We start from the raw sequence: 16901 nt of genomic DNA on the forward strand, positions 1-16901 counted from the left end.
ATTTGCATCAGGTGGCCAAAGTATTGGAGCTTCAGCTTCAGCATCAGTCCTCCCAATGAATATTTAGGGCTGATTTCCTTTAGGAAATCTTCAGGCATGGCAGCCCCAAAGAAAATATGACAGTTCATCTATTCATTCACAAAAGATTAAAAAAGGAAATCAACACATTTCACGCAGTGCTCCACAATACTTCTGCTGGGTAGGACTCATAAATCCACGTCCCTGTCTCGGACACTTCAACTCATGTCTGATCCTTTCTTTAACTCAAGATTTATTGCTCTCAATTACTCCTTTTTGCCAGATTTATAAACGTAACTGTTCTTTATTTAATACCTATTTTGTACACTAGGCAACAAGACAGTAAATTTATTGTCTATGAGTTGCTACTTTGAAAAATTACATCAATGCAAAGTGATTGCTTTTCAGCCTTCCTAGCCAATAAATTCATTTCTTTTTTTTTTTGTAGGGGATGATATGAGGTCATAGGATAATATATATAATCGCCGATCACAGAATTAGAAGAAGCAAGTTGCAGGCAACTGCTCTAACACTGGACTCTACCCCTGAGAAGGAGCAAGTTGAAAGAAGCTAAGAAGGAAGACGCCTATCTCCTGCCAACCATGTATAAGCTGGTCTCCTGCTGTTTGCTTTTCATAGGATCCTTAAATCCGCTCCTGTCTCTTCCTGTCCTTGACTCCAGGCAAGAGTCCCTGCAGTTCTTAGGTAAGATGATTTTTTTTCCCTTATGTTAGTCTTGAACAAGTCTTCAAGGGTCTTAAATGCAAAGTTAAAGATGAAATGAAAATTCTCTCTTAAACGAGTCTTGTTAATAGTCCCAGCTATGAAAAAAATTCTGAGGATTCTTAAGGCATGTCTCAGAGTCAAGAATGGATACAGTTTTTTCCTTTCTAAAATATAAAAGTAGAAGGGGAACATTGCTTATTTAACGTCACTTCTGTAATTCTGAGTTATTTTGGTCAGTCTTTTTTTTTCTGTTTTGAAAATGGCACTAAATTTAAAACATCATTGCTTTTAGTCTTTATTTTAAGTGAACTGGTTGAATGCAGAACTGGTTGCTCCAATTATAGATTAAAGTATTTTGATTTTATCTTATATTATTTTAAGTTAAAAGGCAATCATCTGACATGTGTTACATGAAACAAAAATGTTTTTTAAAATATAAAAAAGTAACCAGCTGGGACTAGGGTAGACACAGATTTCCAAGTTCATTTATCTTTTCCTTTTGGTTTATATTTCATTCAGTTCAATTCTAAGTTGAATTTTTTAAAGTGTATCAGTCAAGGACATACTTATTGTGCTTTTAGCTCTTCATTTAATTTAAGAAATGAAAAGGTTCGGGAAAAAAGAAAAGAAAAAGTTGATGTTTGGGGATTGTGTTCATAAACATTTTAACTGGATTTTAATTTGTCTTTAATTGTGGGTACTTTCAGACATTTTTTTAAAAAAGGAAATAAAACTCTGGTAAACCAGTAATTTTATAATTTCTAGTCCATAAGTTTCTCCCAAGCAGCTTTCTGATAATAGTCAAGCACTAATTCGTGCACTATTAATCACTTTCCAGAGTCACTGAACTCAGAAGTGGCAGTCATCTTAATGGTTAAAATGAGCATTAACTTTATCGAATCTCTGCTATTAAAAAAAAAAAAACTTTGAAAAGCATAAGGTGAAATGAAGAATGAATATTCAGATATTACTGACATCCTCAAAAAATTACATGTCATTATTATGATTTTTTAAAAACTTGAGTGAGTGTAGCATCCTCTTTCCAATTCTTAATAGGTGGCAGCTTACCTTAGCATTTTTGCCTGACTTTTTTCCTACCTACTTGTTTCTCCATAAATGATCCTTCCCTGGCAGCTGAGCAATGCAAGAGACTCTGGCTCAGTCCCTGGGTTGGGAAGGTCCCCTGGAGAAAGAAACGGTAACCTGCTCCAGTATTCTTGCTTGAAAAATTCCATGGACAGAGGAGTCTGGTGGGTCGCAGAAGAGTCGGACATGACTTGGCAACTGTAAACAAACAACAACAAAACAAATGATCCTTCATGACAAAAATATTGATATGCAGCCAAACTTTGTAGGCTTTCATTAACATTCTTCAGAAGTACCATGAAGCCTTCATGATGGTTTGCTTTTTATTCTCCAATCAAGGTTGGAGCTGAGGATTTGAAAGCCTTAGTGAAGCAGGCAGATTTTACAGGACTCCCTGGGGGTTCTGGTCACCTCATGGCAGAAACTGGCCAAGAGAACAATCTGGACTCAGTATTACTCACCAGCCCTCACACTCACCTTTTGCACACCTGACACAAACTTACCATGTATCTTCTATGCTACCAAGCTGACCAAATTACTCACTGAAAATGTTGCTATCAACTTCTTCAAAGAAAATTGTAAAGCTGGCTTGTTTCTGATCATTGTATCTAAATCTTAGAGGCCAGATAAGAGGTGATGTTATCCTATTTACTTTAGGTGTGTGTGAGTGAGTCACTCAGTTGTGTCCAACTGTTTGTCAACACCATGGGTATTAGCCCACCAGTCTCCTCTGTCCATGGGATTCTCCAGGCAAGAACACTGGAGTGGTTGCTATTCCCTTCTCCAGGGGATCTTCCTGACCCAGGGATCAAACCTGGGTCTTCCGCATTGCAGACAGATTCTTTACTGTCTGAATCACCAGGTCGGAAGAACATAAAAAGCCAGTCTTTTAGAAAACCACTCCTTTACTTTTCCTCTAACTCCAATTTTGCCACCTCTATATCTAAAAGCAAAAGGCAAATGATAGCAGTAGGTAAACAGAGATGAAGAAGAATCACTTTGTAAGTGGGAATGTTTTTTCACTCATCCTGTGGCTCAGCCTAATCCACTCTTTTTTTTTTTAATTTTTAAAATTTTTAATTTCTTTACTTTTTGGATTATGTGGGATCTTAGTTCCCTGACCAGGCATTGAACCCACACCCCCTGCAGTGGAAGTGCGAAGTCTTAACCACTGGACCACCAGGGCAGTCCCAGCCCTACCTTCTTATTCAGGGTGGTGAGCGTCTAGCAAGGCTGTGCAGGCAGGAGGAGTCAGAATGAGACCCGCACCTCCTGATTTCCTGTTCTTCTGGCTTGCAAACTGGACTGTAGCGTTTCCACTTCGCTGTTCAAATACTGCTAATGACAAACCATGAACTCAGGATCTGTCTAGTATTAGCTTCCTGTTCCTGGTGCATGCTCATGCTCAGTCACTCAGTTGTGTCCCACTCTTTGTGACCCCATGAGCTATAGCCCACCAGCCTCCTCTGTCCATGGGATTTCCCAGGCAACAACACTGGAGTGGGTTGTCATTTCCTCCTCCAGGGGATCTTCCCAACCCAGAGACAGAACCTGTGTCTCCTGCATTACAGGCAAATTCTTAACCACTGAGCCCCCTGGAAGCCCCTCCCTGTCCCTGGTACCTCCCTAAAGACAATGGTTCTGTACTCCCTAAAGAACTGAAGCAGGAGCTGACACTAATATCAATCATTGCTCTGTGTAGCACCTGAAGATGTCAGATCAACTCTGGATGAGCTGGAAAGAGCGTCTCTTCTGCAGATGCTGCCAGAGATGTCAGGCGCAGAGACAGGAGAGGGTCTTAGGAACGCAGGTAAAATGACTCGTGCTTACAGGCTGTCTGATTTCTTTGCTACTGGATTTACTCTGAGTGGTCACACTCTCCCCTCCTGCATAGTCTTCCTCTGCCATCTTCTGTCTCCTTTTTCTCAGCAACTCCTTGCAAGCATCCTTCTCTGCTTGGCCCCTCAGCATATTTGTTCTCTGTATGATTTGGGGAGGGGGCTGCAAGGGGAGGGAAGAAGAGCATTATCCCAGTTTTCAATAAGTACAATTTACAATTTACTTCCCACTTAGGTTAGTTAATCTATCTGTATCTCAGTTTCTTAAACCAGTATACAGGAATGATTAAAGAAACAAAATCCCCATCTCATGGGATTATTGAGAAGATTCGATGAGGAAATGCAAGTAAAATGTTCATCACAAACAAAATAACCCATAAAATGTCAGCTTTTACTGTTTTCTCAGTGACAGCATTCCTCCTAGCACAGATACAACTGCTCAGAATGTTCTGGAGTCTTTTAATAGCTTTGGTTTTGTAGAAAGAAATTCATTTGTAATAAAGTATTGTTGACAGCTACCGAACTGCTAACTCACTGAGGAAGATGCAGTGCCCTTTGTGAACTCTGGAGGCTAGAAGAGAGCCAAGTGCTTGCCTATCCTCCTTCAAATAAATATCATTGCAGTGTGAAGAAAGGAAAACCAGGAACTAGACATGATTTAGTAATATTCTATTTTGTGTGTTTTAAATACGACAAGGATAAAATGAAAATAATAGATCTGATAATGAATGGTTTCAAAATACTGTTTTCCAGATCCCATTACCAACATTTTTTACCCAAGAGGAAACATGAGAAAGGTAAGTAGGTCCTATATGAGAGCTAGGTTAAAAAAGGTGAACATTTCTATGCCTTGACTTTCGAGGAGCCTCAATACGAACCAGTCAAGCCTTCTCAGTACAAATCTTAACACCCAGTATTATTACAAGGCATTATTTTTTTCCAAATTTTGATCCATGTAAAATGTGGATACAACAAGAACTTACCTAGTTCATCTCTGATAAATGATCATAACAAGTTTTAGAGAATCAGAAATAGATAAGTCCTTGCCCTCAAGTCTGTCATCCACTTGGGCTGTGTCATTGGTTATCTTCAGGACCAGCAGTACTGGGGTCACTTGGAAGCTTGTGAGAGATGCAGACTTGCCCCACCCTCAGCACCTACTGAATCAAAGTCTGCATCTTAACAGGACTCCCCCGCATGGTTTGTATGCACAGTAAAGTTCGAAAAGCACTGTCATATAATATCTAAATGGAAGAAAGACATGGTCAAAACACTGAGAGGGAATCTTTGTGGGAAAGGAGAATATGAAGGGGATAATTTTGGGTGCAGGAGACAGACTACAGTAGGACATGATTAATGAAAATATTCAATGGTTAGAAATGGTGCACAATTAATGGAGGACCTTAACCGCTAAAAGAGAAATCTGTTTTGATCATTATCAGCCCCTCAGACTAGACTGAGCTCAGTCGTTCAGTCATGTCTGACTCTTTGGAACCCCATGAACTGTAGCCCGCCAGGCTCGTCTGTCCATGGGATTTCCCAGGCAAGAATACTGGAGTGGGGTACCATTTCCTTTTCCAGGGAATCTTCCTGACTTAAGGATCAAACCTGCGTCGCTTGGGTTTCCTGGACTGGCAAGTGAATTTTTTACCACTAGCCCCACCTGGAAAGCCACCAGGGAAGTCCTAAAGCTAAGTTAGTGTTTCCTACAGGATTTTCTGTAAGGTCCTTTGAATGCCTGGTAGCTCTTCTGGTAAAGAATCTGCCTGCAATACAGGAGACCTGGGTTCGATTCCTGGGTCAGAAAGATCCCCTGGAGAAGAAAATGGCAACCCACTTCAGTATTCTTGCCTAGAGAATCCCATGGGTAGAAGAGCCTGGCAGGCTACAGTCTATGGGGTCGCAAGAGTCAGACACGACTTAGCGACTAAACCACCAAAGGATTTTCTGTGAATATCAGTCCCACAGAGCCAGTCTACAGGGCTGCCCTGCATTCTAACCCCTCTCCTGTCCTGGCAATATTTTGTGTATAAAGCCTCTAGAAAATGAGGTAAATGTATTTAATTTTAATCAAGAATTTCCCAAATATTTTGACCAGAAACATCTTCTTTTGGTGTAGTGCCCCCTAACCTCCTTGTAAAAATATATTCTGAAAGCCCTCAATTCTGAAGATGACATACACTGCCTGAGGTTCCCAGGTGGGGTAGACCACACAAAAGGGGAGGGTCTGGCTTCCATTACATTAAAAGTTATCAGTCAGATATTTATATTCTTCTGAGTAGAAAGATTATGGTGAAGGACTCTAAAATCATAAAGGTGATTAGTAGAAATGCTCATAAAATCCTAGAGTAAAAAGAAAACTAAAGGTCCATGATTAAAGTTAATTTCAAGACAAAGAAAAGACCTGATTTACACAGAAGACATTAAATGTACAGAACATGTTACTGAGAGATGAAACAGAAATAGGTAAATGGAGGTTTAGGAAAATTCATGGCAGTCACAAGGCTAAATAGACTGGATGGACCACAGGCCGGGCACAAAGAGACCTTTCAGAGTCTACATACTGGGTGTTCATTGCAATTCTATCCCATGAAACAGCAAAAAAAAAAAAAAAAAAACAAAAAAAACCAAACAACCCTTTTAAAGGTCCTGTATCTGAGTAAGGTTCATTTGTGTGTGTGTAGCACTCAATTAATTAATAATCTATTTTTTTAATTTCAGGCTTTTTCCGGGCAAGATCCTAAGCTTTTCCTGAGTGACCTTTTGTCCAGAATCAGGAAACAATCTAAGAAACGTGGACCTTCCTCTGAATGCTTCTGGAAATACTGTGTCTGAAGCAAAATGACCATCTACTAGTCACCTCCAAGACGACCATCTGAGAAAATGTAAAATAAAAATGCTTGATTTGAAAGCAGTATAGATGAAAAACTAGGCAAGCTAGACCCTGTTCATTATTATTTGGAAAATAAATCCTCTATGTTTTGCAGATACTATGAGTGGTTGTTTAACTTAAAAATGTATCCTGAAAAAGAAGCAAACAAACAAAAAAGTACCCTGAAAATCTACACTTTTTCTTTTTTGAAATAATCGTATTTATTCCGGCTGTCCTGGGTCTTCACCACTGTGCAGGCTTTTCTCCAGCTGGCGTGAGCGGGGGCTGCTCTCTAGTTGTGGTGCACAGGCTTGTCATTGTGGTGGCTTCTCTTGTTGCAGAACACGGACTCGGGGGCACGCGGGCTTCAGCTGCAGCTCCCGGGCTCTAGAGCACAGGTTCAGTGGTTGTGGCACATAGGCTTAGCTTCTCCGCAGTATGAGGGATCTTCCTGGATCAGGGATCAATCCCATGTCCCCTGCACAGGCAGGTGAATTCTTTACCACTGAGCTACCAGGGAAGCCCCTATATTTTTTTCTATCGATTTATCCTTAAAGAATTATCCAAAAGTTTAAAAGTAAATGAATAAATGAACAGAAGCAAATACTAAGAGGAAAAAGTCATTAACTGCAGATTTTACTTAACATAGTAAAACTGCAAGTCATTTAAACTACATTATCTTAGCAATGATGTCCTCTCAACCCTTACAAATAACAGTGTTATCACTTTAAAAAAATCCATTCTAAGCTTGGAAAAAGCTCTACAGTAAAGGATGCTGAAAGACAAGGGCTGGAAACAGTCTGAATTCTCCTTAGTTTCTGATGGAAAATGTCCACATGCTCAGATCCCCTCTCCTTAGCTGGCCTGAGTATTGAACTCGTGAAAACTTTAATCTCTGGACACTGAAGTCTGTTCAATCTCAGTTGCTGTGAGCTCAAGGATCACAATACTGGGAAAAATACCTTCATAATCTGTTCCTTAGAGAAGAAAGCAGAGGTGGGATTTAAATTGTGGAATGGAAGAAATAGCCTGATTTGCTAAATTTTTAAAACCATGTATGTGTATGCACATACTAACTTATCCTCTTAATACATTATATCCTCTTAATACACTGACGTAGCTCATCTCTGTATAGAGTATGGAGCATGCCCATGCCCATGCCCATGGGAGGAGTGCTTCTCCTGGGAAACTGGGGTTCCCCTCCTATGCTCTGCCAACCATACGCCCAACTCACAAGGAACGAAGGGTCAGGTCTGCGCCAAATAGACACATAGTCAGTACTGATCTTACCAACAGCCATCCAGAATCTCTTTTGAATGCAGGTCAGATAAAATCTTTCCTTATTTAAGGCATCAAGAACATATTGGCAGGGCAGGTTGTTTTCAACTTGAAGGATGGATGTGTGTCATCTCAGGACCAGGCTGGCTGGGAGGATTGCTGTAGCATCTCTTGATACTGAAGTTCAACTGAATTCAATCCCCTAAAAAAGCACTCTGGCACCACAGGCTACAAGAAGTTTATGATGCCAGGAAGAGGTCAGGATGGATTTCATCACTGCAGTAGAACCTGAAACCCCTCCTGTTTTGTGGCAGACACATGGCAACTGCTTTTACTGCCTAGGCTCTGGAGTCAGGTCCCTGTGGCCACACAGCTGTGAGCTCTCAAGCAGGTCATCCAACCCCCACGACCCCCGGGTCCTTCTCCATCAAATGCGAGCAGTGACACTGTGTATTTCATGGGTGGTTGTGAACATTAAATGAGATAATTCACAGGGAAGCACCAGAACAGTCCCTGTGGGAGAGCACACACTCCATCAACACTGAGCTCTCTTCCCTTCCTGTTTTTTTTTTTTTTTTTTTTGTGACTGGAGATGCAGGTGGTTTGAAAGGGTTGATGTTTAACGAATCCTGTTGGCTTCAGGATCCCAATTCATATTTTAATTCCGAGACTGTTGCTGCCGGGGTTCCACAGTCAGATTTTGTGAAACACAGGTTCACTCTACAGAATCTGAAAGAATAACTTTGATAGCTAAATTTTATAAATTAGGCATTTAAATACAAATGCACTCATTTAACATGCTAGCAAGGTAGTGCTCAAAATCTTTCAAGCTAGGTGTCAGCAGAATGTGAACCAAAAACTTCCAGATGTACAAGCTGGATTTAGAAAAAATAGAGGAACCAGAGATCAAATTGCCAACACTTGTTGGAAGAAAGAGAAAGCAAAGGGATTCCAGAAAAACATCTACTTCTGTTTCACTGCCTATGCTAAAGCCTTTGACTGTGTGGATCACAACAAATTGAGGAAAATTATTAGAGATGGGACTACCAAGTCACCTTACCTATCTGCTGACCACCTGTCAAAAAGCAACAGTTAGAACTGAACATGGAACAACAGACTGGTTCAAAGTTGGGAAAGGAGTATGTCAAGGCTGTATTTTGTCACCCTGCTTATTTAACTTATATGCAGAGTGCGTCATGTGAAATGCTGGCCTCAGTGAATCACAAACTGGAACCAAGGTTGTGGGAGAAAGATCAACAACCTCCAATATGCAGATGATACCACTCTAATGGCAGAATGTGAAGAGAAACTAAAGAGCCTCCTGATAAAGATGAAAGAGCAGAGTGAAAAAGCTGGCTTAAAGCTCAACATTCAAAAAACTAAGTCTTAGTCTCATCACTTCATGGCAAATAGAAGGGGAAAACGTGGAAGCAGTGAGAGATTTTCTTTTATTGGGCTCCAAAACACTGTGGACAGTGACTACAGCCAAGAAATTAAAAGATACTTGCTCCTTGGAAGGAAAGCTATGACAAATCTTGATACTGTATAAAAAGCAGAGACATCACTTTGCTGCCAAAGTCCATGGAGTGAAAGCTATGGCTTTCCAGTAGTCATGTATGGATGTGAGAGTTGGACCATAAAGAAGGCTGAGTGCCAAAGAATTGATGCTTTTGAACTGTGGTGCTGGAGATGACTCTTGAGAGTCCCTTGGACAGCAAGGAGATCAAAACAGTCAACCCTAAAGGAAATTCAACCCTGAACATTCATTGGAAAGCTGATGCTGAAGATGAAGCATCAATACTTTGGCGACCTGATGCAAACAGCCGACTCACTGGAAAAGACCCTGATGCTGGGAAAGACTGAGGGCAGGAGGGGAAGCAGGTGACAGAGGATAAGATGGTTGGATGGCATCACTGACTCGATGGACATGAGTATGAGCAAATTCCAGGAGATAGTGAAAGCCCAGTTCTGAAGGGAAGGCCGAGTGTCGTGTTATCACTGGGAAGGAGCTCAGATGCAGTGACGACACAGACATGTGTACAGAATGACCCTAACATGAGCACCCTGCAGTGTGTTTCAATCTCAGGAAATACTTCTCAATGATATAAGTGATTTACGTATTCGGGGCAAAGGTTTGTTCATGCAGTGCAAGAAAACTTCTCAAGCTTTACATGTTCACTGTTTATTGTTTTTAAAAAAGATACCCGATTAAAATATTAATAACCATTAAAAACAGGGAAATCCACAAAATGATAAACTTAGCTGGTACAAAATTTCCATTTGGATTAAATTTACCTTTCGAGTTATGATGAAGTTGCACTTAACTGTAAAATGATTCCATTCACACAGCATCTGTTCATAAATTCTGACCTCTTATCCAAAAAAACACAGCCTTTTGGTAACATTTATGTAAACACAGAAACCTGTAGTACACATTTTTATTACTGATTTCTATAGGCATCAATACAGAAAGTTACTAAACTTGAATGACGGTTTATAGTTGGGTGGAGCCCCTGTGGTGGGGAGAAGCCAGCACTGTTGAGCCTTCTCTGCTCATCCCCAGAAGCAGAAGCATTATGGTCATTTCTAAATATACCAGCTCAGCTATTTACCAAAACACCAAAACTATAACTGGTCTTATAGATCTGCTTACAACAAGCACCAATTTTGCACCTAAATGTGTAGTAACGCAAAGAAACAGTTAAATGTCAATAAAACAAACATCCAGAAAGAAATCTGAAAGAGGGCTTGTACTAGAGAAGGTCATGTTTAAAAAGTGCATACGGACATGCAGAATGGTGCTCTGATGGCTCCGTGTCATTTCTGATTCACACAGATTTAAACGGTCATCAGCACAGAAGGCTGCAATGATTCTATCCATGACAATATCCAGGCTGGTTCACTGTTTAAAATTTGATTTTTCACCAAGGGCAAAAATATCACACAACTTGACCAAAGCAATGAGGGCTTCAGAGATCATTTAACCATCAAGATGGATCAGAACAGGAGAGTTCTCTAAGCCTAAGATAGGAATATGGGCATGGAATGGCTTCAAGTGAGAAAATTCTAGAAAAGTCACAGTCATCGTTTCAAAGTGGTTCCGACAGTTATAAGAAAGAAGTACATTCTGGAAACTACTGCCGGCCCCTGTGATCGAGGTGGGAAGAGTTGGGGAGGGTAGAGAACTCTGGATGCAGAACCCACAGGTACAGAGGGCTGGTGAACTTTCCTGTTACAGAAGGGACGTTGAGTGTCCCTGGATTTTAGTATCTGCAGGGGTCCTGTAGCCAACTCCCTGCAAGATACCAAGGGCCAACTGTTCTACTTTAGAAAGTAAATCTAAGCTGAGGGCTTGAGTCTCAGGTCAGGGTCCAGCAGCATCATGGATAGAAAGGTCGATTCTCCTGATTATGATCATATGATTATAGCATTTTATAAAAAGCTATAAAACTTGAAAGGTAGAAGCATTTTCCTAAAAAACACAACAAAAGAAGAAAAGTAAGTTAGTTTGTTGCATATTATTTAAACGAGAAAATGTTACTGGGGTCTTCATTTTCTTCTATTCCTGGTTCTGACCTGCACGGGTGTGAATTAGATACCATTTCAGGGTTGAGAAGGAATCATCAGCTCTCTAAGAGGAGGGCTGACTTATCAAGTGAACAACTCATGTGCTACTCAGGAGAACGACTATAACAGGCCCAGGAAGCCCTGATTTGTGGCAGACTTGGCACCCCCCTCGGCTAGGGCCCTCCCAGAGACCTCTCACCCCTACTTTAGGGCAACACTCACCTTTATTCAGGGGCAGAGAGAAGACAGTGGCCATCAGACCTCTGGCAGGGACGGAGAGACCTCCTTTTGCATAAATTGGTTGAAAAAGAAAGAGTGAATTGTTAGTTTTGATAGGACATTTAAACACACGCATAAGAACTTACATAACTTTAAAAATGTTTACAATCATCATTTAAAAATGTAAAAAGAGATGAGTCAGAAGCTGATTCAGCCAGAAGCTCTTTTGTTTTTAACATTACACATGCAAAACCTAATTTACACCCTTCAAGGAATCAGCCCACTGTAAGCTGACCGGTTTTTCAGAATGTACATATATTCATTTATTTATGGCTGTGTGGGGTCTTGGTTGCTGCTCGGGCTCCTCTCTAGTCATGGTGAGCGGGGGCTACTCTCTAGCTGCGTGCATGGGTTTCTCATTGTGGTGGCTTCTCTGGGTGCACAGCACAGGCCCTGGGGCATGTGGGCTTCAGTAGCTGTGGCTGCCGGGCTCTAGAGCACAGGCTCAGTAGTTGTGGCGCACGAGCTTAGTTGCTCCACAGCATGTGGGGTCTTCCCGGATCAGGGATCAAACCCATGTCTCCTGCACTGGCAGGTGGATTCTTTACCACTGAGCCACCAGGGAAGCCCAAGCTCATCTACGTTTAAGAGAAGACTTCTGGGATCTCAGTGGAAGGCAGAAAATCAAAAAGAAAAGCATCTATAAGAATGAATGTCAAAGTTCAACCCTAAAAACCAGGAATTTCCAGGATACCAGTGAGCAATACGTTTTCATACTGGTAAATGCTGGAGTGACCTGTGTTGTGAGAACTCTGGAATGTTGGAGCTTAACTGTGGAGGCACGTGTCACCGTGCAATGACCAGGCAAGGGCAACACGGTTATGGAGACTGTCGGGAAAGGTGCGTGACCTCTAGTGGGGATTTCTTCAAGTCTCTACTGTGGGGCAGGAAATGATTCACGTAACAACAGAACAAAACCAATGAGGCTAACGTTTGGGCTTTTTCTTGCTATACTCCGAACTACAATTTATTTGGGCTGACACCTGAAATGAAGTTTGGCTGTTCACATACCTCTTTAGAGGCCATCCAGTCTCATTAGAGGACAGCTAATAAACTAGAAAAAGAGTCTATTCACCAGTTTAAATACACTGGGAAAAAAGAGGAGTGAAAGAATCTATATACAATGTCTGCTTCAGGAAAAAGATGTCTGCTAAAAAAATCAAGAAGGGAAAGCCTTAACATTCAATGACAGCTTCCTGGTCACTTAAGCTGCAAGGGTTCAGAGAGAATCACAGGGAGGAGGAGCAGTCCAGCAGGTCTGGAGAGGCAGTGCAGGTCCTTCAGAGTCACTCGGCTGCTGCTTCTGTTGGATCCGGACCGTGGGGTCTGCAGCATCACCAGCTGAGTCCCTGTGTCCGCAGGTGACACAGCCCTCCAAAGGGGAACAAGAGTAGGTAGGTTAGTTGATGTCAAGTCATCTGCAAAGTTCTAAAGTCAGTAAAGTGCTGGCCTAGCAACCTATGTCTAATTCCCCCACATAATTTATTTAATAAGACTATCATTTATTTATTTATATTTATTTAACTAATTTATATAATTTCACTATATTTATCTAATAAGACTATTATACTTCATTCTTCATTATTAGAAGGTAAATGATGGTAATCATTTAAATACTTTTGCTTGAATTGTTCTGGGGCTCATTCTTCACATACTCTACCCACAGAAATCCTACCTCTGGTGTGAATCTAACATCTTGAGTTTGAACTCTTCTCAAACATGCATGTGTATTTGACATGCAAATCTTATACTCTCCTCTCCAGTCAAGCATGGATCAAACCAGGTGTGTTTATTCCTAACTGGCCCATAACATTCCAACGGGTGGAAGAAAAAACCACTTGGAGTCAAAAAGACCTGTATTTAAAATCTGATGAACTCTGTGAACTTACACAGTTGTGGCTCAGTTTGTGCAGGGGGCTTGGCTCCAGAACCCTGAGGCTATGAAAATCTATGGATGCTCACATCCTTACATAAAATGACATAGTCCAGTCAGCACTCAAGGGTTCCACATCCTTCCTGGGACTGAAATTTGATCCATGATATACAAGGCCTCACTTTGTTGCTATTGGTAAAGTTGGGGTAATAACACATCCCACAGAGGAAGTTGTGAGAAGTAAGGTTTCCAGTGGAAAAATGCAGTGCATGGTGGGCCTTCTGTATCTGCATGCTCCACATCCATAGATTCGACCAACCACAGATCCAGAACATTTGGGGATGAAAATTCCAAAAAGTTCTAAAAGGCAAAACTTGAATTTGCCATGCACTGGCAACTATTTACATAGCATGCACATTGAATTTACAACTATTTAAACAGCATTTATACTGGATTAGGTATTCTAAGTAATCTGCAGATGATTTAGGATGTATGGGAGGATTGCATAGTGAAGTAAAGTGAAAGTGTCGGTCGCCCAGTTGTGTCTGACTCTCTGTGACCCCAGGAACTGCAGCCCACCAGGCTCCTCTGTCCATGGAATTCTCCAGGCAAGAAAACTGGAGTGGGTAGCCATTCCCTTCTCTAGGGGCTCTTCCTGATCCAGGGACTGAACCCAGATCTTCTGCACTGCAGGGGGATTCTTTACTGTCTGAGTCACCAGGGAAGCCCCAAGGGGGACGTGCACAGGTTACATGCACATACTATGCTGTTTAACATGAGGTGCTTAAACATTCGTGGATTTTAGAAGCCGCCGGGAGCCCTGAAACCAATCCCCTGCAGAAACCAAGGGACAAGGGTACAGCCAGAGCCCAGAACACTGCCCGGCACAAAGCCGTCAGCACACAACAGCTGTTATTACTGTGCTTACCTGGGTGTCTATTTCCCGAGGGATCGCCCGGCTGTGAATCCAAGAATGCACCTTGGCTATCTCCTCCCTTTGCCCTCGAGAAAACTGTGGCTGCTGCCGTCTCATGCTTTCCAGCTTCTCTAGGTCTTCTTTCAGTACAATTTCTTTAACCCTGAAAACAAACAAGTAGACAAACAAGCGCTTCACCGTCCTAAACAAGGCACAGGGTTCTTATCTTGTCATCCAAGACCAACATTCATTTTGGTTTGTAACATACTTCAAATCTCTCATTAAAGTATGACTTCATATCTCACACTGAAAAAAAAAAAAAAAACCTGACTCATTTCTTTGTCAAGTTGGTAAAGCTAGACCTCTTTTTCTTGATGGAAAACACCTGCATAGAGTTTTAATGAGTCATATGGAAGAAACAGGTGTCCTTCAGGTCTGCTCTTCTTTTAGAATGAGAAAAAAAAAAAAGTCCAGACTCTAATAATAGTTCAGGTACCGGTGAGCCATCTTGGAAAGCACTGCCTCTCTTTGTTTTCACCTTATGACATATAACATTCGTATCCACTTCCACCACAACCATTGTTTTAAGAAATCATTCACCATTTGACTTCAAATCAATGAATCTGAAAATACATATCTCTGAGGATATGTATAAAAATGTTAAAATCACTTTGTATTAAAAAACACAAGAAACCACAGAACACTTGTATAAAGGTGGGTCCTCTAACGTGCTTCTTACCTCTCAGGCACCTGATACGTCATGAGAATGCGGTCAGGTGTCTGCTTTATCATTCTCCAGATGGACTCTTCAGCTAACTTAGGAAATGTTCCTTTTTTCTGTATGTCCTGAGATTGCTGCCCATTTTCAGAGATTTCTGAAGAATCATCACTAGGAGCAAAGTTTATACTGCTGCCACTGCTTCCTATCAAAAATCAGCAACAACAAAGAAAGCCAAATTAGAAAATACCCGTCAGGGGCTGATCTGCCAAGCTGGTCCTCATTCTTCACAGACCTGGGAGACTAGCTGGTAGTGTCCTTCACCACCCAGCCCAGCGTCATCACAGGTCACCTCAGCCTTCCCGTTCCTCCATCTTTCCAAGATCTCCTTCTCAGTCTTCCTGAACTATCTGCTCCTCAAGGTCATACCGCCTTTCTCATCATCACCCATAACAGCTGCATCTCAGCTCCACTTTCTCCCCTGCTTGTTCGGTTGCTCCAACTACGAATCTGGAACAGAGCTTTAGCCATTCTGCTTAGAGCCCAAAGCCTGTCACTCAGTAACACTCTGCCATTCCTGAGTCTTTTCCCCTTTCATTTCCCACAATATCAAAATGTCAACTCTGATTAAGCCACTTATTAATTCCATTCTTATCCGAATCCAAGTTGCCAAAAGCATAGAGAAAGTCACATGGAACAGGGTACGTTGGTTCTGCAGTAAATTCATCATCACCAAAGGACCATCAGAAAGCCTGTAATCCTGGTACAGTTCTCTGGTCAGTGCACTATTTCCAGCAGGATTATCTTCTGATCCCTATTTCCTTCCTCAGTCTCACACATAAGGAAAGAAAAGGAAGCTATGAGAAAAGAAATTCATTACCCTGATGCCAAACACAAATTTACTGATACGTGCATTCTCTCTTCATTGCCCTCCTATTAAAACAGAGAAGCCATCCATCCATGCCAAGGCCCATCCCTTTACAGCTGCTACAGAGCCTCATAGATCATTCCTTTCCTGTCCTGCATCTAATTCTTCCAGGTCCTCCTCGTTTACTTTGGAACAATTAAAACAAAGTACCTAATTAAAAAAAAAATAAGCATATGGGTAAATATAAAAGACATTTTTCCTCATTAGAAGAAAATCTCTTTGAAAGGTAATTATTTAAAGCCAAAAACAGCAACATTTTTACTGTGGGACTTGTAATACATGTTGAAATAAAATGTATGACACATTTTACTTAGCACAAAAGACAAGCGGACGAAATGGAAATAGTCTGTTTTAAAGTTCTAAGACAAAAAGTGAAAGAACAGTGTAAACTGTGATAAGTAGAAGACATATGTATAAATCCTACAGCAATGACTAAAATAATTTTTTTAAAAAGGAAAAAAACAACAACAAAAAAGAATAGCTGAGAAGTCAACAATGGAGAGAAAATGGAGCTTTGGGGCTTCCCTGGTGGCTGAGATGGTAAAGAATCCGCCTGTAATGCAGGAGACCCAGGTTTGATCCCTGAGTTGGGAAAATCCCCTGGAGAGGGAATGGCTACCCACGCCAGCATTCTTGCCTGGAGAATTCCATGGACAGAGGTGCCTGACGGGCTACACTCCATGGGGTCATAAAGAACTGGTGTGACTGAGTGACTAACACTTTCACGTTCCTTCTATACCCATTTTAGAGTTTTTAAAATCACAGATATTGAATCTTGTCAAATGCCTTTACCACATCTATT

At 41.3% G+C, this 16901-nt stretch overlaps 2 protein-coding genes across 28 annotated transcripts in view; one reads left to right on the forward strand and one right to left on the reverse strand.

The window, feature by feature from the left end:
* The first annotated feature begins 470 nt into the window (after nucleotides 1–470).
* On the forward strand, nucleotides 471–6609 carry UTS2 (urotensin 2). Its single transcript, XM_015099238.4, has 4 exons — nucleotides 471–723; nucleotides 3533–3640; nucleotides 4422–4463; nucleotides 6382–6609. Exons 1-4 carry the CDS (start codon nucleotides 621–623, stop codon nucleotides 6501–6503), a joined length of 375 nt encoding a protein of 124 aa, XP_014954724.2. The 5' UTR covers nucleotides 471–620; the 3' UTR covers nucleotides 6504–6609.
* Nucleotides 6610–9984: 3375 nt separating this feature from the next.
* Nucleotides 9985–16901, reverse strand: part of PER3 (period circadian regulator 3) — a 71292-nt gene continuing 64375 nt past the window's right edge. For 21 of the 27 annotated variants that reach the window (XR_009595717.1, XR_009595716.1, XR_009595722.1 and 18 more), the window contains 4 exons: nucleotides 15193–15376; nucleotides 14466–14616; nucleotides 11608–13036; nucleotides 9985–11290 (listed from right to left, as the gene is read on the reverse strand). Coding sequence is in view for 1 of the 27 variants with exons in the window: in XM_060396123.1 (XP_060252106.1) it covers nucleotides 12884–13036; nucleotides 14466–14616; nucleotides 15193–15376 (488 nt within the window). In the remaining 26 variants the exon portion in view is untranslated. Of the gene's footprint in view, nucleotides 13037–14465; nucleotides 14617–15192; nucleotides 15377–16901 lie in introns of all 27 variants that reach the window. The other 6 variants (XR_009595711.1, XR_009595708.1, XR_009595704.1 and 3 more) reach the window with 3 other exon arrangements.

The sequence above is a fragment of the Ovis aries genome, chromosome 12, assembly GCF_016772045.2.
Source record: "Ovis aries strain OAR_USU_Benz2616 breed Rambouillet chromosome 12, ARS-UI_Ramb_v3.0, whole genome shotgun sequence".
NCBI lineage: Eukaryota > Metazoa > Chordata > Mammalia > Artiodactyla > Bovidae > Ovis > Ovis aries.